Below are 25,768 nucleotides of genomic sequence, written 5' to 3'. Positions count from 1 at the left end.
GGGCTTTTCTTGTTTACCTGCCCGCTGCATCCGAGTTCAGATTGCTGTCCAGAGCGGTCAGTGGTGCACTGTGGGATACCGCCCGGAGGCCAATAACATCGATTTCCGTCCACACTAACCCTAATCCGATATGTTTATATCGATTTTAGCGCTACTCCTCTCGTCTGGGAGGAGTACAGAAATCGATATAAAGTGCTCTTTATATCAATATAAAGAGTGTTGTAGTGTGGACGGGTACAGCGTTAAATCGATTTAACGCTGTTTAAATCGATTTAAACACGTAGTGTAGACCAGGCCTGCTTCAAAGTGCATGTGAGACGATTATTGTCAAGGTGATTGATAGTTGAAATCCTGCTTTGATCAAGCAAAGAGTATGTGGATGACTGCCTTATCTTTATAATAGTCTGGCTAGGTGGATTTATTTTTATGAGTCCTTGATTTCAATAGACTAAGTTGCTGTTATAGTTAAAATGTATCTCTCTCTCAAGAATCAAAATGACTAGTGTGGATTTTCATCTCCTCAGTAATATGAAAAATATTTATTTAGTGTTTTATATCTTCAAAGCCCTATCTATTAACAAATTAATTCTAGTATTTACTCATTTATTTAGTGTTTTATATCCTCAAAGGCATGTCTGACTATTAACAAATTAATTCTAGCTTTTACTCATAACCAGCCAAACCCTTAATCCTACTTTTGAGATGAGAGCAAAAAATAAACTAAGCCTTATCATGGACTGATCCTTACTTGTCTCTTTTCAAGACAAGGTTAGAAGGTTAAGGACCTGGTTTGATAGCTAGTGGAACTTGCTGCGCTTCAGAGAGCTCTGAGAATGAACTTCATCTGGCTAACAGACTACTTAATAGATTATATAGTGGTACATTAAAATATTCTGTTGTCTTTTGCCATCAATACAATGACTTCTAAATGCCCCCTTTCTCAAAGTGGGTCCTAAAAAAAGGATATTAAGTAAAATTTTAAGTCTTGGTTCACCACTTTAGACCTCTTTAATTTTCTCATTTGATCTTTTTCTCAAAACAAGAACAAACGGCTCAGATATACTAACAGTAATCTCCAACCTTTCACTACTCTCTCTCTCTCTCTAAAAATACAAATACATTTTTACACTCAACAGAGTGAGGTATGAGGCACACACCAACTGAATACATGCAGTGGCTTACTGATACAATGCTGACATACATTAAAAATACATATGCAAAGACACCTCATAGATCCATTCTCCACTTAATTATATGTACACAAGTCTTACTAGAGTTATACCGCAATATAAAGAGTTTTTAAATTATTACTGTGTGCCATTTCTAAATCAATTTAAGTCTGGTTTGAAGTCTGATAAGACCAGAGAGGGGTATATGTTAATATCTTAATAGGCCAGGTCATAGTACAAATCAACTTTAACTTCTCTTAAAGGACTACTAAAATCTGTTTCTTCACATTCCTGCACACTCCACTACAACAGGAAGCTCGTTTCCAAAGTTTATTCTTCTTCAAAATGCAACATCAGAGGCTTATGTGCCAGTTGCAGCATATATTTCCTTAGAACAGGTTTTCCAGGATCCTGTAGTTTGATTTGTAATTGGTCGTGACTTTTTAAAAAAATGTTATCACAGTAAGTAAGTTTTTACCTAAAGTGTATTGATTAATTTTTTGTCTCTAGGTTACAACCCAACACAAAGTCACATGAACAATAAGAATTTTGTCTCTCTCAAGAATAATTAATTGTATCTGTCATTCTGATTTGGCCACTCCTAAGGGCCACCTACAGAGAAGCTTATTTTAAATCTTTGGAAATTCTCTTTCCATGACAAGTATGTTAAATAGTACAATAATCAGAAAGGTAGGGAAAATGTAATGCCACTGTCATATCTGGAAGATCTCCATCCTATCTCTCACAATGATTAGCTTTTGATTTTTAAAATCTGGACTGCCACTCTCCTTTTTAAATGACTGGTTTCTAAGCTTAGCTAGTACAGGCCAATTTGTCTTTATCTCCCAGGCACTGAACTGTATACTTTCTGTAGTGTCCTAGTTCTCAGTAGTGTAAAAACAGCTGATATGGTCTCTCCAATCAAAGTGGAAGCTTCCCCTGTCAACATAAATTTAGGTTTCAGAATCTGAAAACTTATGACCTTGGTCAGACTAAATTCTAACTTCCACCAAGTGAAGATGACTCAGCAAGTGTATGTTACTTGGACGGGATCCTGTGTGATGTGCTATGGCTGAGGTTTGAGTGTTAAATGTTCTTTAAACTGAGGCATACCACAGTTGTAATAAATACTCTTCATGCCATCAGACCCAATATATGCAAAATGATGTTTGTCAATACTTGCATTAGTTTAAACTGTGTTATGTAGTCTAGAAAGATATAAAAATGTTTTCATGCACAATTGCATACTGAAGAGTTCCAATACATTATGAAAATCTACAAAATTCAAGTAATATTATTTAACATATTGTACAGAAACATTTGAAAGAAAATAAATATTTCATGGTGAAGCACCAGGTATCTTAGACAAAGGGGAAGACATGGGCGGAAACTGGCATCACAGATAAAGTGAGGAAGAACAACTGCCTTCCGCTTCCCACACCAGGGAATCTGTAGTCAGTCCACTCTAAAACTCAAGTTATCAGCTATTTGGAGGGTGGGACAGATGTGTAGGACCCTGTCAGATCACACTGGTAGCAAGAGTCTACAGTAGATACTGCTTGGTACCAGTCTAGGAGCATTATGACTACAGCACAACTGGCAACCTACACATAAATGTTTCCCTTTTGGGCTCAATACCAGAACCACCAGAGCCAGACCTATGGTCTTTTATTCCAGCCAGTTGACATGTTACAGTTTTTTGACCAATCAATTTCTCAGTACAGATAACCATTAAAGGTACGTACTGACCAGTTATTTTTGCCAAGTAAGTGATAGTTATAGCTTGAAGTGGTGGGCTGAAGGATCTATATTTCTTAAAGTCTCCCAAAGAATTAGAGATTACTAAAATATGCTACCGGATTACTAGATGTTGACAGTGTATTGCAACAGTCCTGAGCCTTAAAAAGAACTAGGAGCTAGAAAGCAAACTTGAACAGATCTAGTGCAGAGTAACTGAAGAATGGCTGACACAGTACAGAAGCAATAGACTGAAATCACTAATTCATCATAATTAAGGAAGCAAAGCCTCTGAATCTAAAAGAAGTACATGGACAGGATGACTAGAGGAAATACATGTAGGGAAGCACAGAATCTGTATTCAAAGTACCACTTTTAACACTTGGCACAGATGTTCAAGGGCTTTGGGTATGTCTATACCAGAAATGTAAGTCAACCTGTATTAAGTCAGCATATAGCCTCTGCAGTAATTACTGTAGTTGCGCATGACCACACTACCCTTTTAGGGTCAGCGATGCATGTCCTCACCATGAGCGCTTCCACCGACCTAAGAAGGGCAGTGTTAGGATATAGATATTCAGGCCTGTCTGCAAAGGCCTATACTTTAAGAATTTAGGTGTATTCTTATCACTTAGCTAGTTACAGAGGTATAAAAGAAAGAGTCAAAAATCACTGTCTGTCTGTGTAATGGTCTTCTTTTACTGTGACAGCCTGAGGCCTGGTTCTTCGGCTAAGCAGCAAAGGCAGCCATAAGCTGGGAAGTGTATGGTCACATCCTCACATTCCAAACTAGTCAAATTGAAGTAAGGTGCTATTGGGTTGTTAGGAATACAATCCTGTCCTGATATTTCTATCACCTCATGAGAAAGGGAAGAGCCTAGAAGATGTAAAAGGAAACTTAGTTTGATCGCATCCTGTCTGATAAGAACTCACTTATCAATAGACACAGCTGGAAAACCCTTATGTCTGTATAGATGTAGTTGTAAAATTCTCACTTCTGTATTGTTTTGTATGTGTATTTGCATGGTCTCTGTTAGGCTCTGTGATTATTTCTGTCTGCTGTATAATTAATTTTGTTGAGTGTAAAACAATTAAGGTGGTGGAATATAATTGATTAAATAACCATGTTACAGTATGTTAGGATTGGTTAGTTAAATTTCAGTAAAATGATTGGTTAAGGTATAGCTAAGCAAAACTCAGGTTTTACTGTATAGTCTGCAGTCAATCAGGAAGTGAAGGGGGGATGGGGGGTTGGAAACAGGGACTGGGGATGGGGGAATTGGGATCACCTTTTGCTAAAGGGGGAAATGGGAACAGGGGATGGGAACAGAAACAGGGACACAGGCAAGGCTCTGTGATGTCAGAGCTGGGAAGAGGGACACTAAGGAAGGAAACTGGAATCATGCGTGCTAGAAGTTCACCCCAATAAACATAAAATTGTTTGCGCCTTTGGACTTTGGGTATTGTTGCTCTCTGTTCATGCGAGAAGGACCAGGGAAGTGAGAGGGTGAAGGAATAAGCCCCCTAACAGGCAGTGTGGGGAGCTGAAAGCCCAGTCTCTCAGCTGCGCTGGCAGCTCCCTGCCAGGAGCCCAGCTGTCCCACAGGTTTGCAGGCTCCTGGTGTGCTGACCTGCCCCTCTGCTCCCCATTAACTGTCGGGAGCAGGGGAAGCCACCCGGGGCTTCTCCCCTCCCATTTCCCTCTGGGAGCCGGAGGAAGCAGCCTGGGGCTTCTTGCCCCAGGGGAGTGGTTTCTGAAGCCGCTGGGGCTTCTCACCACAGTTCCCAGGTGGGAGGGGAGTCCAGACGCCCAGATCTCCAGGGGAGTTGGGTTCTAGCTGCCTGGCTTTCTTGTCAATTTTATGGCTCCTGCTGATGTAAGGGATGCAGTGTTGCCCTAACTCCACAACATAAGCCTTACGCCTCTTGTGGAGGTGGAGTTATTATATCAGTGAATTGGGCTCTTAGGGCTTGTCTACATTATCTGGTGGATCAAGGGACAGCATTTGATCCAGCAGGGGTCGATTTATTGCATCTAGATGCGATAAACTGACCGCCAAGCACTCTCCCATCGACTCTGGTACTCCACCAGGGCAAGAGACGCAGGCGGAGTCAACAGTCGTCGACTTACCGCAGTGAAGACACCACGGTAAGTAGATCTAAGTACGCTGAGTCCAGCTACGTTATTCATGTAGCTGAATTTGCATAACTTAGATCGATTTCCCCCTTCCCCCTCAGCGCAGACAAGGCCTTATGTCAGTGGGAGGAAGGCTGTAGTGTGGACACTGACATAACTAAGTCGACATAGGCTGCCTTATGTTGACTTAACTGTATAGTGTAGACCAGCCCTTTGTTAGTGTGGTAGTTTTCACTTGAGAGCTTGGGTGGCTGATGGAGAATCCATGCCAGATTTTTTAAAATTTACTTTATAAGTTACTGCTGAACTTTTCCCCTTTATGAAGGATATTACAGATATGGAAATTTCCTGCAATGTTACTAAAAAAACTTAGTGTATTAAGGTTAACTATTAGTGTGGTCCTGGAATTGAATTGAATATAACCTTTGGGGGAACATGTGATGTGAGGGCTCGGAGTTCAAAGGAGTATACTGAAAATTCTGCGGCCAGAATGGACTTTTGGGACAATAAGTGTTAAGTGGATTTCCTGGGATACCCTAGGGAGAGGTTAATGCAAACTACCCAACTCCAGTTATGCAAAAACCCAGCCCGTTGAAGCTACACTCTGAGGAGAGGGTCTTTGTCTGATGTTTACCTGTCACCAAAGACCAAGATCAAAGGCTCCAAGCTGTATAAAGAAACAGCTTCTCTGCCTGACTTGGTTCTTGTTCTGAATCGAAGACAGTTATGAACTTGTAATCACAGGGAAAACCCAGTTGTAGGTTTTGAGGGACTGACACCTACTAGAGCCCAAGGCTGGAGTTGGGTAATCTCTGGTAAATTTTTTAGTATGCATGTAGGGTCTTTTATTGTTTTTAATCTGGTTTTTTTGTAATGCTTTCACCTTAAGAATAAACGTGTTCACTTATAAAGGACTGTGTGGTAATTTATAAGGGCTAACAATTGCTCTCTTCATAGTCTTTGGAGAGAAAGTGAAGAGTAGATGCTGGCCATTTAGGCAGTCTGGCTTGCTAGGAATATCAGTGTAAATCAGAAAGCCGTGCAGCCTTACCACCCAAGTCAGGAGGCAGAGAGACATGAGTCTCTGCCCAAGACAAGTAATGGCTAGGATCCAGTACTCTTTAAGTGGGTGTCCTAGGTGGATTGTGGAGGGAGAATGCGAGTGTAGTTGCCCTGACCTGTGAAAGAGGGCAAGAACGGAAAACTGAGGAGTAGCTTAAGTTACCACAGGGCACTACATGGCTCATATGAAGAATCTACTCACTGTTTACTGTAAAAAGAAGATTATAAATACAGACTGCTGGGTAGCTGTGATGGTGGATTTCCATAGCTGAGGAGCAGAATCCTTAGTTTGTTTCCTATAAACAGCACTAACCTCCCCTGAGTGATATCTTATCTATCTAGATTGTTGAAAAGGAAACAAGCTATACAGGCATTAAAAAGGGACTAAATCAGTACTTATTTCTTCTTTTAAGTGCTCAAAAACAGATATATTATAACATAACTAATATGAGTTCCCAAATGCAGAATTAGGTGACCTAACTTATATGTATAAGTAAGAAATTTAGACCCTGCATCAATATACTCCCTCAATATCCATATAACAAAAGTTGCATACCAGAGAGGGGAGGAGGGGAGAAATTAGTTCGAAGACTTAGGGCTTGTCTACACAATGGGGTAATGTGTGCTACACGGGTGTGATTTCTAAAGTGCACTAACATGTTGTGGCATTAACTGATTTGTGTAGATCCTGCGGCTGTGTACTAAACATTCCTTAGTGCACTTAGTATTACACAGCAGGTCTACAGAGACCAATTAATGTGTAGCATGTCAGTGAGCTTTAGAAATCACACCCCTATAGTATGTATTGCTCCTTCATATAGACAAATAATTATTAGGCTGTGCACATCTGTCACTTCTCAAAAATGATAAAATGCCAAATGTCTTCCAGTTTCAGTTTTGTGATTCTAATTTTAAATAAAATTAAGTGCCTAAAGCACAGTATACTTTTTGTATTATACCGCAGCCATGTTAGCTTTGGGTTAGCGAACAGGTCAGTGGTTTAGAATGTTTGGCTTAACACTGCTACAGGTTTTAGAATTGTACAAACTTTTTCAAAAAGTTAAATTATATACTATCTCACTGATTCTTCCCCTCCCATTATAATCTAACAAACACATTTTTTTTAAATTACCTTATTTGAAAACCCTTATTCTATGAAAGAGAAGAGTGAGGGCTTAATAGTATATACCTCTATAATTTTGTTCCAGACAGGACGGTGACTGGTAGCATCCCAGAGAGTAATGTGTTTGTCATGTCCACAAGTGAAAAACTGAGGTTTAGAGGGATGGATGGCTAGTCCCCATAGCTCATCAGTGTGACCCTATATAAATACAAACAGTTTCTTCAGATGATGGACAGTAACATTCAAGTTAACTCCTTTAACGAAGTTTAATTCTTCCCAATTAATATGATTAAAATTAGCTTACTGTCTAAATAAGCCTTCAGAAATTCTGCTGAGTTTTGATATGTACTTATTTGATCAGATTCTTTATTGCTGAAGTCACTGTGCTAGTAAATTAATTAAATAGTTCCGTATTTTCATAAAATTAGACAAGTTCTATTATTGCGCTTACATATTTTAAAACATTAATGTTTTTTATTAGTTTGCAAGGAAACAACTCACCTGGGTTATTGGAAAAAAGTCTCCGGATAGAGTGCCTTGTAGAACAAAGTTTCTAGTAGTGCCTATCAATACAACATCACCTTTCCCTTCTGCTACTGTTCTTATTGGACCAAACTGCTCTGGAATCTGTGATCATAATAGATAAACGGACTGGTAAGTCAAATGGTACAAAATGGTTTCTCAAGTGTTAATTTGTTTTTTTAAGTATTTATTTTAAGATATATGGCCTTACAACTGGATTTTTTTAAAGCAGTCACACAGCTCTGAGTCTTGTCAAATATAGGGCTATACAATTTAATATAAAAGAATATAGGACACCAGGGGCAGATCCTCAGCTGGTGCAAACTGTCATAGCTCCACTGACTTCAATAGAGCTACGATAGTTTATATAGTACTACACAAAAAGGCATCTACACTAATGGGACATAAAATCTGCGCAACTAAAAAAAACGGTTACTCACCTTTGTAACTGTTGTTCTTCGAGATGTGTTGCTCATATCCATTCCAGTTAGGTGTGCGCGCGCCACGTGGACGTTCATCGGAAGACTTTTTACCCTAGCAACACTCGGTGGATCAGCTTGGCGCCTCCTGGAGTGGCGCCACTATGGCACCGCCTATATACCCCAGCCGACCCAGCCACCCTTCAGTTCCTTCTTGCCGGCTACTCTGACAATGGGGAAGGAGGGTGGGTTTGGAATGGATATGAGCAACACATCTCAAAGAACAACAGTTACAAAGGTGAGTAACCATCTTTTCTTCTTCGAGTGATTGCTCATATCCATTCCAGTTAGGTGATTCCAACCTTACCTAGGTGGTGGGGTCGGAGTGAGATGTGGCAGAGTGCAAAACCGCTGAGCCAAGGCTGCATCATCTCTAGATTGTTGGACCAGAGCATAGTGCGAAGCAAAGGTTGGACTGAGGACCAGGTAGCTGAGCGACATATCTCCTGGATTGGTACATGGCCAGGAAGGCGGCTGATGAAGCCTGAGCTCTGGTAGAAGTGCAGTGAGATGGCCCAAGGGAACATGAGCCAGGTCATAGCACATGCGGTAGCTGCCGTCACCTAAGAGGAGACCTCTGGGAGAGATAGGTAGGCCTTTCATCCGGTCAGCCACAGCAACGAAGAGTTGGGCGATTTCCGGAAGGGCTTCGTCCGATTGATATAAAAAGCAAGGGCCCCACGGACATCTAAGGAGTGTAACTGCTGTTCCTGCCAAGATGAGTGAGGCTTCGGGAAGAAGACTGGAACGAAGATGTCCTGATTAGTATGGAAGGCCGACACCACTTAGGGAGGAACGCCGGATGCGGTCGCAACTGTACCTTGTCCTTGTGAAAGACAGTATACGGTGCGTCCACCGTTAGTGCTCGAAGCTCGGAGACTTGTCTGGCCGATGTAATGGCTACTAAGAAACTGTCTTCCAGGACAGGTATAGCAGCGAGCAAGTTGCCAACGGCTCGAACGGTGGAAGCATAAGTCTGCTTAGGACTAGATTGAGGTCCAGGTAGGGGCAGGGCGGCGTATCTGGGGTAGAGGCGCTCCCAGGCCTTTGAGAAATCTAGTAACTAGGACGGGAAAAACAACAGAGTGTCCACTCTCCCCTGGATGGAATGTGGAGATGGCCGTCAAGTGCACCCTCAGAACGATATCGCCAGGTCCCTGCTGCTTAAGGTGACGCAGAGTCAGTCCAAGATAGTGGGATCGAGACCTGAGAGGAGTAGTATCTGCGTTTCACACCCCAGGAAGAAACGTTTCCACTTGGCCAGATACGTTGACCAAGTGGAAGGCCTTCTGCTACTCAGGAGTAATAGTTGTAGCGTGGGAAGCTGTAACTCCAACGCTGTTAGCCGCAGCGAGCCAACCGTGATGGTGGAGGGCCTGCAGGTCGGGGTGGCGAAGATTGCCGTGGTCCTGCATTATGAGTCCGGTGGAGAGGCAGGGTAATTGGCTGGCTATGGACAGGTTGAGCATTGTGGTGTACCAGTGCTGTCTGGGCCACGCCGGCGCTCTGTCCCTGCGGAGTTTTATCAGACTTTGTGAACCAGCAGACGGAGGGAAGGCATAAAGCAGCCGGTGCTTCACGACATGAGGAAGCGTCCGAGATTGATCCGGTGCAGACCCTGAAGGAGCAGAACGGCGCGAGAGGCGAACAGGTCTATGTGGGGAACGCCCCACTTTCTGGAAGACCGAATGACTAAACATCTGGTCTTATTGACTATTCGTGGCAGAGGAAGATCGGCTCAGCTGATCCGCTAGAAGTGTTGCCGAACCCCTGGGAGAAAGGACACTACCAGGGCTATCGAGTGGGCTATGCAGAAGTCCCAGAGTCGGATGGTCTCCTGACAGAGCGGGAAGATCGAGTCCTCCCTGTTTGCTGATATTGTAGCGGAGTCAGGATGAGCTGTACCCTGACATCTGGTGGTGAATTTATGGGAAGTGCGGAAAGAAGTCGGTAATGTGAAGTCTCAATATTTGCATAGGCACATCCCAGCAAGGAGCCTGGGATGGTTATTTTGACAGCTCTGGAGCCCCAATTTCTTCATTATGGGGCAGGATAAATAAAGTGTTGCCAGCTGATTTAATGTGAATGAGAGACTACGAGACTGCTTATAACAGAAATGTCTCAATATAAATTAAATGACACTTGCTTAGATAAGGACATGGTTCCAAAACCAGTGAGTTGAGAGAGGTTGGGGACTGGTGTTGTGTATCTGATGGTATGTGGCCCCTTTTGAGGGCCTGGAACAACCATTGCATGTCCTCCTCTCTCCACTGTTAAAGAGTAGAAGCTATATTTGATTCCATTAGGAGTCTGTTCAGAGACTGCTGAGCTGAATTCATGTGTTGACCATGGTCACCAGCACCCAGGGCTCCCTACTAAGAGTGAAATCACTGAATAGAGCTGAACTGAGATCACTGGAGTGCTGTGTTAAATAGTGGGGAGCCTGAAGACCTATTGTTAAGAACTGGCAGAGGGGCGGACAGTTGCGCGTGTTAACAGCCATGGAACAGTGAGCGGAGTGAAGCGTTAGCATGGGCGGCTGCCGAGGAGCAACGGAAATTCAGCTGATTCTTGCGTCTCACTGTATACAGCAGATGTAGCTGGTCCTACCGTGGTGAAACAGGGCGATGCAGAACTTCACGGAGAGGCGGAGCAGTTGGCCCTGGCCACGTAAGGTGGCCCCTTAACACCTTTTTCTGTGTGGACTTCCCCCCATTTCCACCCAGGCTGGGGGGGTAAAGACTCTCACAGATAAACTCTTGAATTCTTGGTGGCACTGAACAGGTAGACTTTTGTGTTGGTTGGACTTGGGGTGATTGGACTTAAGACCCGTAAGGGGAAATAGACATTGCCAAACGTACTTGAGGGGTTTTGTTTTAGTGGTTTGTGTTTAACTCTGTTTGTGTGTTTCCCAATGGGATGCTGCATTGATTCCTTCCTTTATTAAAAAGATTTTGCTACACTCAGACTCTGTGCTTGTGAGAGGGGAAGTATTGCCTCCTAGAGGCGCCCAGGGGGTGTGTGTAAGTGTCCCAGGTCACCGGGTGGGGGCTCGAGCCGGTTATGCATTGTGTTACGGAAACAGAACCCTGGATACTGAACCAGCCTTGTTGCTGCCAACTCAGAGGGGCAGAAGGTTACAATATAAATACATGGCCGTGTTGTTGTCCTGTAAACACGAGACGCAACCGGCGGTAGATGCTGGCAGGAATGTCTGGCACGCCAGGTGGACCACTCTCAGCTCTCGACATTTATGTGAGCGTCAGCTCCTGTGCTGACCAAAGGCCCTGGGTATGAAGGTGTCCGAGGTGAGCCCCCCACCGAGAGATGACGCTCGTCGTCAGGGACAGCGAGGGTGGTGGTGGATGGAACGGTAACCCTGCACATACCAGAGAGGGTATTACCACCAGTCGAGGGAGCATTGGGTGCTCGGGGGAATGGTGACTATTGTGTCTATTGGTCCCTGCCCGGACGTAGACCGAGTTGAGCCCACGTTTGGGGGGTCGGAGGAGGAGCCTGGCATATTTGATCACATAGTACAGGCAGTCATTGTGCTAGGAGACCGAGACAGGTGCGAGCCGAGGTCGTCAGGACCGTTCTGCACACTCGAATGATCGTTGCATTGCCTGGATCGCGGATGGAGTAGGTAGGCCTTGGCTAGATTGGAGTCCGGGAGTCTCCTTGAACGTCAGCCTTGTGGGACCAGGTGTGGATTCTCACACATGAGCATCAGGCACTAAGCTGTGTGAATAGGTCCTTGCATGTCGATATCTGTCCATGACTCTGTGTCTCAGAGGTCTCTGATGAGCTATTCTCCAGAACGGGAATACGTGTATTGGACGTTGCAGAGATGTGGTGGCGACTACGGCCATGCACTTGTGTAACACCCTTGGGGCCGTGGAGAGGTCAAAAGGGAGGACCGTGAACTGGAAGTGCTGGTGGTTGGCTACAAAGCGAAGGTACCTCCTGTGTGGAGGAAAAATGGCAATGTGAAAGTACACGTCCTTCATATCGAGGGCAGCATACCAGTCTCCAGGATCCAAGGACGGGATAATGGTCCCTAGGGAGACCATGTGGAACTTCAACTTTATCATGAACTTGTTGAGGCCTCGCAGGTCTAGGATGAGCCTGAGGCCTCCTTTCGACTTGGGGATCAGAAAGTACCGGGAGTAAAACCCTTTGCCCTTCTCGTTTTGTGGCACCTCCTCTATTGCTCTGGCAAGGAGCGTCTGCACCTCTTGTAGGAGAAACTGCTTGTGAGAGGGGTCCCTGAAGAGGGACTGGGTAGGAGGGTGGGAAGGCGGAGATGAAACAAATTGGAGGTGGTATTCTTGTTTCACAGTGCGTAGGACCCAGAGGTCTGAGGTCAATTGGGATCACGCCAGGAGGAAGTAGGAGAGGAGGTTGGAGAAGGGAGGAAAAGGATCCTGTCCTGAAACTGGTACGCCGTCCTCGGGTGTACCTTCAAAAGGTAGACTTAGGCCCCGCTGGTGGTTTTGAGGAGCCATGGTTTTGGGCTCCTTGGGGTCCGGACTGGCATCTACGGCCACCCCGCCCGCGCCATCTACTAAAGTATTGCCTGTGTCTGGGCACAAAGTACGGGCGGTGAGTCTGGGGATGGAAAGGTCTGCGTTGGGTCACAGGTGTATGCATGCCCAAGGAGCGCATGATGACCCTGTTGTCTTTCAAGCTTTGTAGCCTGGGGTCAGTCTTCTCCGAGAACAGACCCTTACCGTCGAAGGGTAAGTCCTGGATGGTATATTGTAATTCAGGTGGTAAGTTGGACACCTGTAGCCATGAGATGCATCTCATGGTGATACCGGAGGCCAGAGTTTTGGCTGCCAAGTTGGCTGCATCTAGAGAAGCCTGGAGGGAGGTTCTCGCCACCTTTTTCCCCTCCTCTAGGAATGCAGCGAATTCCTGTCGGGAGTCCGGGGGAGTAGCTCTGTATATCTACCCACCTCTGCCCAGGTGTAACGGCTCAGTAGAGCTTGCTGATTTGCCACCCGGAGCTGTAGGGCGCCTGCCGAATACACCTTGCGGCCGAGTAGGTCCATTCACCTAGCCTCCTTTGACTTTGGGGCTGGCGCCTGTTGGCCATGGCGCTCCCTCTCATTGACCGACTGGACGACCAGCGAGGAGGGTGGACATATAGATACTCATACCCCCAAGAGGGTACCATGTATTTGTGCTTGACCCCCTTTGCTGTAGAGAGGATGGAGGATGGGGACTGCCATAAGGTGTCTGCATTAGCCTGGATGGTCCTGATAAAGGGCAAAGCCACCCTAGTGGGGGCATCTGCCAACAGGATGCTCACTACAGGGTCCTCGACCTCCGGGACCTCCTCCACCTGGAGGTTCATGTTGAGTGCTATCCTGAGGAGGTCCTGATGGGCTCTTAGGTCTATTGGAGGCGGCCCCGAGGAGGAAGTCCCTGCCACTGCCTCATCTGGAGAGGAAGAAGATGAAACGCCAGGGACGAGCGGGTCTTGTATGGCCTCTTGCTCCTGCGGCAGTTCCTGCTCCAGTGGCACCAGGGAACCCGGTGGGTGCAGTAGTGGTTCCTCCATCCCCGGTGGAGGAGGACAATTAACCGTGGCTTCTGGTGCTCGGTGCTCTGCTGAAGCGGAGCAAGCCAGAACTAGCAGGGCACCTTGGGCCTGGTGGTACGCCCAGGTGTCCAAAAGGACCACTGGTGAGGTCCTGGGTCCTGAGACTGGGCTTCTTGAAACACTCCGGTGGGCACATGGGAATCGCGATCTTTGCCATAGTAGCTGTCCGCGTGGGAGGACACCGACGTATGCCTAGATGGCCATGGAGGAGCGGAGAAGCCTTGTGCGGATGTTCCAACGGACCTGGCTCCCCTCGGTATCGGGGACGGGTGCAGGGATGCATATCGAGAGCGGAAACTGCGACCAGGCCGGTGCCGGGAGGTCGACCGAGATCTCGAATCCCAGCATCATGAATGGCTTCGGAAGGCACGGTGCCTGGAGCGGTGCCGTGAATTGGAGCAGTGCCGCGGGTAATGAGCTGGTGAACTAGAGTCCAAGCGGTGCCCTGAGTCTGACCAGTGCCATGTAGAACGGTGCCGGGACTGCGAACGGCGTCGAGAGCAGGAGCGCCGTCTGGACCTGGAATGTCTGCGGGACCGCGATCATGAACGGTGCCCGTCAGCTGCGCCGACAGAGGGTGGTCTAATCAAGGTCGGCTTGCCTATGGATTGGATTACCCTCACCGGCGGTGCCGGGAGTAGAGGCAGTGCCGAGTCTGTCAGGGCTATCAGGTCCCTCGCCGCTGAGAACGCCTCTGGCGTGGACGGCATGGTGAGCTCTACCGCGGCACGCGCCAGGGAGCTAACAGATGCCGGACTCGACGGCCCTTGTGGGACCGGAATTGATGGTGCCGATTTAGTCGGTGCTGCAGCGGGTGTCAGCGCCGGGCGGTCCGACTTAGGCATACTCTCTGACTGCGGTGCGGTCGGTGCCAAAGCAGCAGGAGTCTTGGCCTTTCTCAACCTCGGGGAGACGGAGTGTCGTTGAGCCGACTTTGGTGCCAGCGACGTTCGGTGCCATGAGTCCTTGGACATACCGGTGCGGTCCGGTGCCACGGAGGCGCTTCTGCTCACCAACTGACCAGTGCTCGGTGATGAAAGTGGAGGGGTGAGGGCCGCCTCCATGAGGAGCTGCTTAAGTCTGATGTCCCGCTCCTTTTTTGTTCTCAGCTTGAAAGCCTTGCAAATGGGGCACTTAGCTGTCAAGTGCGATTCCCCGAGGCACTTCAAACAGGAGTTGTGAGGATCTCCTGTCGGCATCAGCTTGTGGCAGGCTGAGCACGGTTTGAAACCCAGTGAGCCGGGCATGGGCTCCGGCACCGGGTGCAGAGAAGGGGCTAGTCCCCAAACCCCGCTAACTATTACTAAACTAACTATGGTAGTAAAGAAAAAACGTATAACTATATATAAAAAAAAAAAAAATTCCCCTCTCACCCCTATGGGTGGTATGTGTCTTCCTCAACCTCGGGTCCTCTACCAGAGGCCTGGGAGTTTGAGGGTTCTGCACAGTATCTTAGCTGTTCCTAGCACTGCACTCTTCTGGACAGAGAGCTCTGATGTTGTTCCTGGGATCTGTTGGAGCCACTCACCCAGCTTAGGAGTCACAGCCCCGAGGGCTCCTACCACCACTGGGACCACTTTGGCCTTCACTTTCCACATCCTCTCTAGTTCCTCTTTCAGGCCCTGGTACTTCTCCAGCTTCTCATATTCCTTCTTCCTGATGTTGCTGTCACTTGGCACTGCTATATCTATCACCACCGCTGTCTTCTGGTCCTTGTCTATTACCACGATGTCTGGTTGATTGGCCAGTACCTGCCTGTCCGTCTGGATCTGGAAGTCCCACAGAATCTTAGCCCTGCTATTCTCCACAACCTTCTGTGGAATCTCCCATCTGGTCTTGGGAGGGTCTAGCCCATACGCTGTGCAGATGTTCCTGTACACAATGCCAGCCACTTGGTTGTGCCGTTCAGTGTATGCTATAAAAGGATTAAAACTATATAACTATATACACGATAACGAACGAAAACGACGAGTAGCTAGGGAAGTGGAGGTCAGCTAAGCTGAGCTCCACTGTTCCAACGACCGACACGGGCGGTAAGAAGGAACTGAAGGGTGGCTGGGTCGACTGGGGTATATATCCGGTGCCATAGCGGCGCCACTCCAGGGGCGCCCAGCCAACCCACCGAGTGTTGCTAGGGTAAAAAGTCTTCCGATGAATGTGCACGCAGCGCGCCCACACCTAACTGGAATGGATATGAGCAATCACTCAAAGAAGAACCAAGTAAGTCAGCACATGAAAATGTTATGTTTCCTATAGCAGTTAATTCAGCCACATTTTATAAACTGTGAAACATTAATATTGGATCAAGTCTTTTTGTATACAAAATCCTTTTCTTTTTTAAAGAAATTAAAAATCACTAAGCTGCTCTTGGAGGTACTGACAGGTTTTGCATAAGTACAGCATCTATTGCTTCTGCAAGTGTACACTGCACCCAACTTTCTGCTTCCTAGAAGACTCCGGTGCAATCTGGTGCGTAGAGCTCAACAATGTGGAAAATCTGAATAGAATAAGTGATTTAATAATAAGACACTATAAAAAAACATTATTGGGGGGAGAGGGGGCTGAGAATAACTGAGCAGGAAGTCTGAATATTTTCAGTGGTTAAAGTTAGGGAAAGCCCAACAGCAGGTGCTCTTACTTGATTTAGAAAACTGACACACCACCCAAGTTGCCAATGCATGTGCAATGCCTCTACAATATCTAGTACCGTTCACGCACCAGAACATATAGTTTTCCTCTGATCATGCTCTTTACACAATGTCTAAATGGTCACATAACTCTATTTGCTTTTTCAGATGTAACATATGCACTCACTGGGACTATTCTCATATAAAGTTTGAATTTGCAAATTCCTACATAACAGCTCAAGAAATTTCAGTAAAAAAATGTTAAAATTCACCGCTGGACTAAGACCAAGCATGGAAAGTAATAAAAACCATCATCAACTCCATCATGGTTTTGGAAAATAAGAAGTGTGAAAGTAGTTTAGTATTTACTATTCCCAAGCGCTGTAATAACCTGAAATTTAAAAATACCTGTCACTATTAATAATTTGACAAAGAAGGGCAGAATTTATATAAGCAAAATTTAATTAGGAGCTTTCCTACCAACTAATGGATGTATTAAATTAAAAAAGATTGTTTAACAAATCAGTTAATGTATCATTTTAGTGATAAGAATCAGATTCTATTTATTGATTTGACTGGGACTGCCACAGAATGAGGAGTCTTAAACAAGAGTACTGATTTAAGGAGCAGAGTTCATAAGAAAGTTCTTTTTAATTTTCCACTTAAAGTAATAAGTAAAATTTAAAGATCAGTAATATCACCTCAGTCTTGTGAAGTTTTTGATAATTCCCATTCCAAGATATTAGTTTTCTGTCTTTTCCACCTCCTGATACCAGTGTACCATCTCGCAGCATACAAAGTGCAAAAATGCCACCCTCATGGGCTCCTTGAAGTGCATAGCTTATTCTATTTGTACCTAGACATAAGGAGAAAAGAGTTTATTACTGAAATATTTATTTCATTGGATAATTTTTACTTTATTTTTCACAGCAACCTCAAGTCTGGAGTTATAGTCAATGGTTACATGTGTCATAGCTCGAAGAGTAAATCTCTTAAGTGGCATGTACCCAACTATGTTGACTTACAGGTTTTACTTGCAATTGAGAATCGCAATGATTGTGAACGACAAGGAGAAAATATTAACAATTCCTTATTTAAACTTACATTTTCCAGCCAACCATGGCTAACTTTTTTTAAGCAATCCTTACATCTTAAAAAAGTGAGAGGCCAATATAAGTTAAGAAACTGATATTGTTTGTTTGCTTTTTAATCATGTTTATTTTAACTGCAGATAAATTGAATTTGTTTGGATCATAACATTCTTCTCTGTTTCCTGTTTTTAAGAGAGGAAAAGCCTTCCACTTAGGATATTATAAGAAAGTAGAAGCAATATTTGCCTTCAAACAGCAGCAAAAATCAGAAAATCTGCAGCACAGAGATGGGGAAGGAAAAAACACTTGTGCTTGTCCCCAAAAGAATTAGCCAGGTGAGGCAGTCTTTGCAAGGGCAAATATTCCCCCTGCTACTACCACCTTCTCCCACCACCCAAAAAAGATTTAAAATTGTCTGTGGGGGGAAGAAGAGTGCTGCCGGCCATAGGAAAAACTAGTGGGCCAACTAGCATGAACTCAAACTGACCTCCTGAGAACTGCGCTCCCCATGCAAAGCCACTGGCTGCTGCCCGCCCACCTGTTTTCCCCTGCTCCCTTTCCAATCGCACAAAAGGATAGCTGGGAGGAAGGGAGAGGAAACAGCTGTGTAGTTCCTAGCCCAGACCGTCTAACTCCATTTGGAGTGGATGGGTATCAAATCTCTTGCTTTGAGGTATGACTGGTGGAGATCTGAGGAAAGAGAAGAGAGAGAAAGGAGCTGAGCTACAATACTATTTCCTCTGTCTTCCCCGACAGCAGTACAAAGAGCCTGCGAGGAGCAAAAGTAGAAGCAGAGATGGGCTGACCAGCAGCACTCAGGTGGGCAAAGTTCTACAAGAGTAGATCATTGAGGTTTCAGTTCATACTGCCTTGCCTGAGGATTTCACCAACCCTCCCTCCTCTGCCCTACAGAGTTGATTTTCAGTCTCTTGGGATATGGAACAGAGGTGCCTATGACCCATATCCCATCTCCTTTTGCTGGCAGATGCTGTTGGGGGGTTCTCCTCCCCCATTGTCCCCCCAACAGTAAATACCCTTAGGGTATTGTTGCTCTTTGTCTTCATGCAAATGCTGCTGCCTGAAGCCTAAGACAGAGGTTTTTCTTTCTAGAAATCACAAAAACAGAGAATTAGTGAGGGACCATGAAGCTATCCACAATTGTTTTCTTAAAAATCTGAACCACTCTGTTTACCTCTCACATTTTATTAGAGAATGAAATTGAGGGAGGTGGTGTTTCTTTCATTAAAATTGTAGATTCAGATTAATAAATAGTGCAAATAGAGCAACAGCATATTGTCATTTTTAGTTGTTCTAATTGTTCTTTTATAAAAGCACTGGAACCTTTTCAGGCCTACTACTATTGTGACACCTCAAATAGTCTGACAAGGGGTTTTTGTTAATTTTTAAGGGACCTGCTCTCCTATCAATACACAGCCATAACTTCAGTAGTACATGTGATCACCATATGGAAACTAGACCTACAGTGTTCATACTGTAGCTTGTACTTATTTTGATTAAATAAAAGAACTTTTTCTGCCACTTCTCGTATTTGTCAGTAATATCTGTAACACTCTGCATAACAGTTTGTTTTTATTTTCATCTTGGGTTCTGCAATTTAACACTTGAAAACAGAGAGCACATTACATTTCAGTTTGGTGCTACAACTGTCAAACATGCAGCTGCTAAAACCTGGGAACAGAAAATCAAATTCTATTTTATTAGACTTTGGCAGAGGCCCCCAGAGAAGCCAAGTTTATCCTTGTTAAAAATGTAGTAATTTTGCCTAAAAATTCACAGCAACATCTTTAAAAACTGTTACTTACCTGTACAATAATTATTGTTCTTTGAGATGTGTTGGACACCATAGGTGTATGTGTGCCCAATGCATTCAAGTCAGAGATTTTTGCCAGCAGTAACACTAGGTGGCGCACATGTCCCTGCTTGCCTGATGCTCAAAGTCAAAGGCCACGTCTAGACTACGCGCCAAATCGGCGCGTTAAAATTGATTGCTCGGGGATCGATGTATCGCGTCTAATCTAGATGGGATATATTGATCCCTGAGCGCGCTTATATCGATTCCGAAACTCCACCAACCCCAACGGAGTTCCGGAATCGACATGGCGAGCCGCAGACATCGATCCCGCGCGGTGAGGACAGGTGAGTAAATCGATTTTAGATATTTGACTTCAGCTACGTTATTCACGTATCTAAAATTGATTTTACCCCGTAGTGTAGACCAGCCCAAAGGCATAAAAAAGGTGTAGATGCTGCCTTCCTCTACATTCCTTCACACCCACCATCTAACTAATGCCCAAAGTAGCAGGAATGATGGGAGGGTTGTGGAATGCGTATGTGCACAAAACATCTCAAAGAACAACAGTTACTGTACAGATAAGTAACTGTTTTTTCTCCTTTGAGTGATTGTGTACATATACATTCTACTATAGGTGACTCACCAGCAGTTCCTTATAGGTGGTGTAACTTCAGATTATTTGAAGAGAGACTTCAGTGCTGATTTGCTGAAACTGGCATAATTCCAGGAATCTTGAGTGATAGCATAGTCTCTAGAAAAGGTATGTATTGACAATCACATTGCTGCCTTGCAGACATCCTTTATCAGGATGTTACCCAGAAAGGCTGACAAAGTGAATTGAGGCCTAGTGGAATGGGCTGTTAGTCTCAGAAGAGGAGCAATCTCTGCTAGATTATAGTAGAGCTTGATACAGTCAGAAATCCAGAGAAATATGCACTGATCTGTAACTGGATGCCCATAATTCTTTCAGTGAAGGTTACAAAGTGTCTAAGAGACAAACTAAAAGACTTTGTGCAGTCCACATAAAAGGATAGAGTCCTCTTAACATCCAAAGTATGATGCCTTTCTTCAGCTTTGCTAGATCTCAGTTTTGGAAAAAATCCTTGAAGATGAAAGGTTCAACAGAGATGGAATGTGGATATTATATGAGGCATAAACTAGTAATGCCCGGAGCTCTGATACCCTTCTTGCAGACCTAATTGCTCCTAGAAACACTGTCTTTATTAGTAGGAATGATAACAAAGTTGGTGCTAAGGGCTTGAAGGGGGAAATCATTAAACAGGACAAATCAAAATTCAGATCCCAAAAGAATACAGGATCAAAATGGGAGGGTACATATGAATGAGGCCTTTTAAAAATTCAGACAAGAAATGCAAAAAAATAGCCCTTCTACTGGCGAATATATTGTGGAGATGGAGGATAAATATACCCTTACAGACCTGACAGAGAGACCACACAATTTCAACTGCAGCCGGTAGTCTGAAATATGCCTAATTTCCACCCCACTTGGTGACAATTGGTGGTACTCAACTCAGGCTGAGAACCTTTTTCATTTTGCTGCTCTGGTTATGTCCATTCTGCTGCATACCAAAATGGCTTGGACATTTTGGGAGCCAACTCCCTCCTCCTTGCTCAACCAGAGATCATTCACGCAAACGAGGTAAAGTGACTGTAGGTTGGAGTGCAGGAAGTTGCCTTGTCTCCTTAGACAGAAGGTCCCTGATATAGGACAGTGTACCACTAGTGTCTTGGTCAGTCTGGAGCTCTAAGGGTTAAAGTCACTTTGTCTCTTTCTAGCTTCCGGTTCACCCCCGGGGTGACCGAGACAGGAGGAAATATGTACAATAGAAGACCTGACCAATAGAAAAGGAAGGAGTCTGTCAAAGAACCTGGACTGTGACTGCTCTGGAGCAGACTGTCCTGCACTTGTTCAGGCTGGTCACAAAGAGGTCTATTATCAGATAATGCCACTAATGGATAATCTGATACAGAATGTCCTTGTGTATTGACCACTTGTGATGATCTATAAAGTTCCTGCTGAGGGAATCTGCAATACTATTCCTTATCCCTGGGAGGGATTGGAATCTGCAGGATATTTAACAGTTTGTGCAGGTTGTTTTGCACAAGTTCTGCATGCACTCCTAAAGAAGCAGCTACTCTCCTCATGAGATCTTGAAAGATCTTGAAGTCTTCAGGTGGAGGTAAAGTTGACTCCACTGTGATAGCCTCCTCTGGAGAAAAGGAAGAAAGGCAAGGAGGAATATTCAGAGGTTCCTCCGTTGATACCTCTTGGTCTGTGGATTCTGTCAAGGGGTGACCTTGTGGTTTCATGGAACTTCACAAGTAGCTACAGGAGCTGGAGAAGGTGACTCCTCCTGGATTGTGTAGTTGGTGGAGGTCCAGAGAGCCTTGGAGACATCCACAAGGCCCACGTTTTTGTAGTGCTCATGGTGGAGGGCACCATACTGGAGCATCTTTATTAGTGTAGTGACTTTGATCCCTGGGTCGCATATCCCTAGAATAAGACCTGCATGGAGATCTGAAAGACCTTAGAAATAAAAGGTCTATCATGGTCAGAGTCCAACAAGCAGAAAATATAACTCTCCTCAGTGAATGGAAGAGTCAGTCCTATGCCCAGACTTCCAATACCCCCTGGAAATACATCATGTTGCCCCCAAAATACTGACATTGAAGAAGTACCCAACAGTGCCAGAGGGGGCAGACAAGGTGAACAGAATGGTGAAAGATGAGGTGACATCGACAGTGCTGACGTGTACTGGACTGAAGATGCAGAAGCTGTAATGGGAGGTGCCTGAAGAGCTGATGGACCTAAGGGAGGAGCAGACAGGGCTGAAGCAGCTGCAGCCAGAGTTGGCTGATGCAGCAGAGGTAAATACAGTAAAGGGAAGCACAGTAAATCTCTTGCCACATGAAAGGCTTGTGGCATTGACGGCACCAACAACAGAAATAAGTTTCCAGCCGGGGGAGCTGGTACCAGATCCAACAGTGCCAGGGTTGAAGATCTGTCTGGTAACAGAGATGGCACCAGTCCCAATGGCCCTGCTAGAGTCAATAATGTCATCTCAGATGGCACTAATGTGTTGGTGCTTGTGCCCACACCTTGCACCACAGGACTTTTTGTGAGATTAGGAGTGTGGCCTATCAGCCTCAGAAAGTTTTGAAAGCTTTGATGAAGCCGCAAGATAGGAAGATCTAAGCTTTGGAGCTGTGACAACCAGAGAGGCACTCCTTGTGGAGGACCCCTCTACTTTCTTGTGATCAGGGTCAGGCTCTGAAGAGGAACACATCATCTTGTAGAGGAGATGAACCTTCAGACAGAAATCTCATGGAGAACAGGGAACTGATTAGGCGAGACATGCAGAGGAGAAATTCCCTAATGTGGAAGCAGAAAAGCAAGAAAAAAAGGAGGATCTGGAGGTAGATGTCTTTAGACCATTTAAGGATTGGGCGAAAGGAGACCCTAACCCTAACAACGGGAGAGTTGTAGGAGATGCTGTTCTCACCTTGCTTTCAGTTGATAAGGATGGAATGCTGACTTAAACAGAAACCTTGAGATAAGGTAGCGTCTGGAGAGAATTTGTATAAACGAAGGATAACCGTTAGCCGTTGATGTATGTAACGGGATGTATGTCTTATACTGCTTGTAGGGAGAAGATCTGCTTAAGGTCAGGGGACCCCCTGTCCGACCACAGTCTTCCCTTGCAATTGCTCATAATAAACTGTCTCTGACTTGCTGCTAACAAACGCAGAGGGAGGATTGTTTTCTTCTACACTAACAAATTAGGCAGCTTTTATGTTTATCAGTGATAGGGATAACAGCCCTGCATGTGGCACACTGTTTAAATCCAGGGTATTTCTGCATGGCAAAAATCCCTAAAATCACTGTCAGCTAATTGCTATACTATAACCATAGTAAATGAATTATAACTACAGCAGCGGCACAGGAGTCAGCAAACAGAGCTGTAAACAGGGGAGTTTGAGTGGGAGTTTGCAGGGGGAGTTTGGGGAAGACTAAGAGAGGCAGGCAGAGGATCAGACAGGCTAGTGAAGGGAGTGTGCCATGTTTTAGCAGTGTTTTGGTGCTTGTTAAGGGTTTGTTTTAGTGTGGGTGGTGGTGTTTTGGTTTGGTTTTGTGTTTCCCAGATTTACAGGATTTAGGTGAGAAGGCTATGACAGATACAGAGGTAGCAGTGGTAGTGACCCAAGCAGTGGAAGACACAATGAAGATGACTGGATGTGGAAGCTGAGGCATGTACATGATCCTGGAGGGCGTACCTGATAAGAGTTTCGTCTGCATGAAGTGCTGCCTGATAGAGCTGATGGAAAAAAGATCCGAGGACTGGAGATGCAGGTGGAGACTCTGGTTGAGCTTAGAAGGGGGTTCAAGCGGATGATGGAGCAAAGACATGAGGAGTCTGAACGGAAAAGCGCAGACTTGCAGATGGAAGCAGGACCAAAGAACTCTGAGGGTAGACTGCTAGGTGAGGAAAGTGGATGATGGAAGCATGTGACTAAGAGAACTAGGCAGAGGAAAAGACCACTTATGAAGGAGAAATAGAGCTCAAGAACAGGTTTGCGGAGTTGGAAAATGAAGACAGGGCACAGCAGGTAATCGCTGAAGGTGACAGGGCAAGGAAGAAGAGAAGAGCAGCTAGTCCTATAAGGAGAGGGGAAGAGTCAATGGAGATAACACCAAACATGAACCCCGGGAGCATACGGGATGGGTTGCGGAGGACTGCAAGAGTGAATAGGAATCGAGAGGACTTGCAGCCAAAGGGAACAGGGGATAGACCGGAGAACTGTACCATCACCAGGAAAAGGCAGGTCTACATGATAGGAGACTACTTACTGAGAAGAATATACAGAGCTGATCCAGAGCTGATCCAGAGAACTGAAGGATGTGCTGTCTGCCGAGTGCTATGATACGGGATGTGGACCTGAGGCTGAAGAGGATCCTAACGGGAGCGGGAAAGAATCCACTGATTGTCCTTCACGTGAGAACGAATTATATGGCTAGATTCTCACTGGAACGTATCAAGGGAGACTATGCCAGGCTGGGGAAGATGCTTAAGGAAATCGAGGCTCAGGAGATCTTCAGTGGGATTCTGCCTGTTCCTAGAAAAGGGTAACAAAGGTGTGACAAGATTATGCGATCAATGGATGGCTCAGGCAGTGGTGCTATAAGGAGGGCTTTCTGATGAATGGCCACGGGGAGGCATTCATGGACAGAGGACTGTTCTCTCGGGACAGACTTCACCTAAGTAGGGAGGGAAATAGACTTCTAGGATGGACGCTGGCACAACTGATTAAGAGAGCTTTAAACTAGGAATTGGGGGGAGATGGTTAGGAGATCTCCAGGTAATCTCCACACTGGATTTTAACCTTGAGAGGGAAGAAAATGAAGAAAGAAAGGATACAGCCGTGGGAAGGAGAATGGACATAAGGAGGAAGGGCAGTATAGATATCAGTGTAATAGATGATACTAGTGGTAGTATATCTGGGCCTAATCGGGTAAAGAATGTGAGTGAAGCCAAACAGCAAGAATTAAGATGTTTGCACACCAATGCGAGGAGCCTAGGTAACAAAATGGAGGAACCAGAGTTACTGGTGCAGGAAGTGAAACCAGATATTATAGGGATAACAGAAACATGGTGGAATAGTAGTCACAACTGCAGTACAGGTATTGAATGGTATGTGCTGTTTAGGAAAGACAGAAATAAAGGCAAAGGTGGTGAGTAGCATTGTATATCAATGATAAGGTAGACCATAAAGAAATAAGAAGGGATGGAATGGATAAGAAAGAGTCTGTCTGGGCAAAAATCACATTGGGGAAGAAAGCTACTAGAGCCTCCCCTGAGATAGTGCTTGGGGTGTGCTATAGACCACCGGGATCTGATTTGGATATAGATAGAGACCTTTTAAATGTTTTTAATGAGGTAAATACTAATAGGAATTGTGTGATCATGGGAGACTTTAACTTCCCAGATATAGACGGGAGGACAAGTGCCAATAATAATAATAGGGCTCAGATTTTCCTGGATGCGATAGCTGATGGATTCCTTCACCAAGTAGTTGAAGAACTTACAAGAGGGGATGCCATTTTAGATTTGGTTTTGGTGAATAGTGAGGACCTCCTAGAAGAAATGGTTGTAGGGGACAACCTTGGTTCAAGCGATCAAGAGCTAATTCAGTTTAAACTAAATGGAAGGATAAACAAAAACAGATCTGGGACTAGGGTTTTTTATTTCAAAAGGGCTAACTTAAAAAAAATTAAGGAAATTAGTTAGGGAAGTGGATTGGACTGAAGAACTTGGGGATCTAAAGGCAGAGGAGGCCTGGAATTACTTCAAGTCAAAGTTGCAGAAACTATCAGAAG

General features: G+C 45.1%; 1 protein-coding gene across 6 annotated transcripts in view; it reads right to left on the bottom strand.

Annotated features, from left to right (window-relative positions):
* The window catches only part of EML1 (EMAP like 1), a 222,976-nt gene that overhangs the window by 15,464 nt on the left and 181,744 nt on the right, over window positions 1-25,768 (bottom strand). For all 6 annotated transcript variants that reach the window (XM_032771562.2, XM_075065678.1, XM_032771565.2 and 3 more), the window contains 3 exons: window positions 17,169-17,323; window positions 7,730-7,855; window positions 7,295-7,426 (listed from right to left, as the gene is read on the bottom strand). In XM_032771562.2, the coding sequence (XP_032627453.1) occupies window positions 7,295-7,426; window positions 7,730-7,855; window positions 17,169-17,323 (413 nt within the window). The remainder of the gene's footprint in view (window positions 1-7,294; window positions 7,427-7,729; window positions 7,856-17,168; window positions 17,324-25,768) is intronic.

The sequence above is a fragment of the Chelonoidis abingdonii genome, chromosome 4 (assembly GCF_003597395.2).
Source record: "Chelonoidis abingdonii isolate Lonesome George chromosome 4, CheloAbing_2.0, whole genome shotgun sequence".
Classification (NCBI taxonomy): Eukaryota; Metazoa; Chordata; order Testudines; family Testudinidae; genus Chelonoidis; species Chelonoidis abingdonii.
The sequence above is the reverse complement of the archived record's forward strand: the minus strand, read 5'-3'. Positions and strand labels throughout refer to the sequence as shown.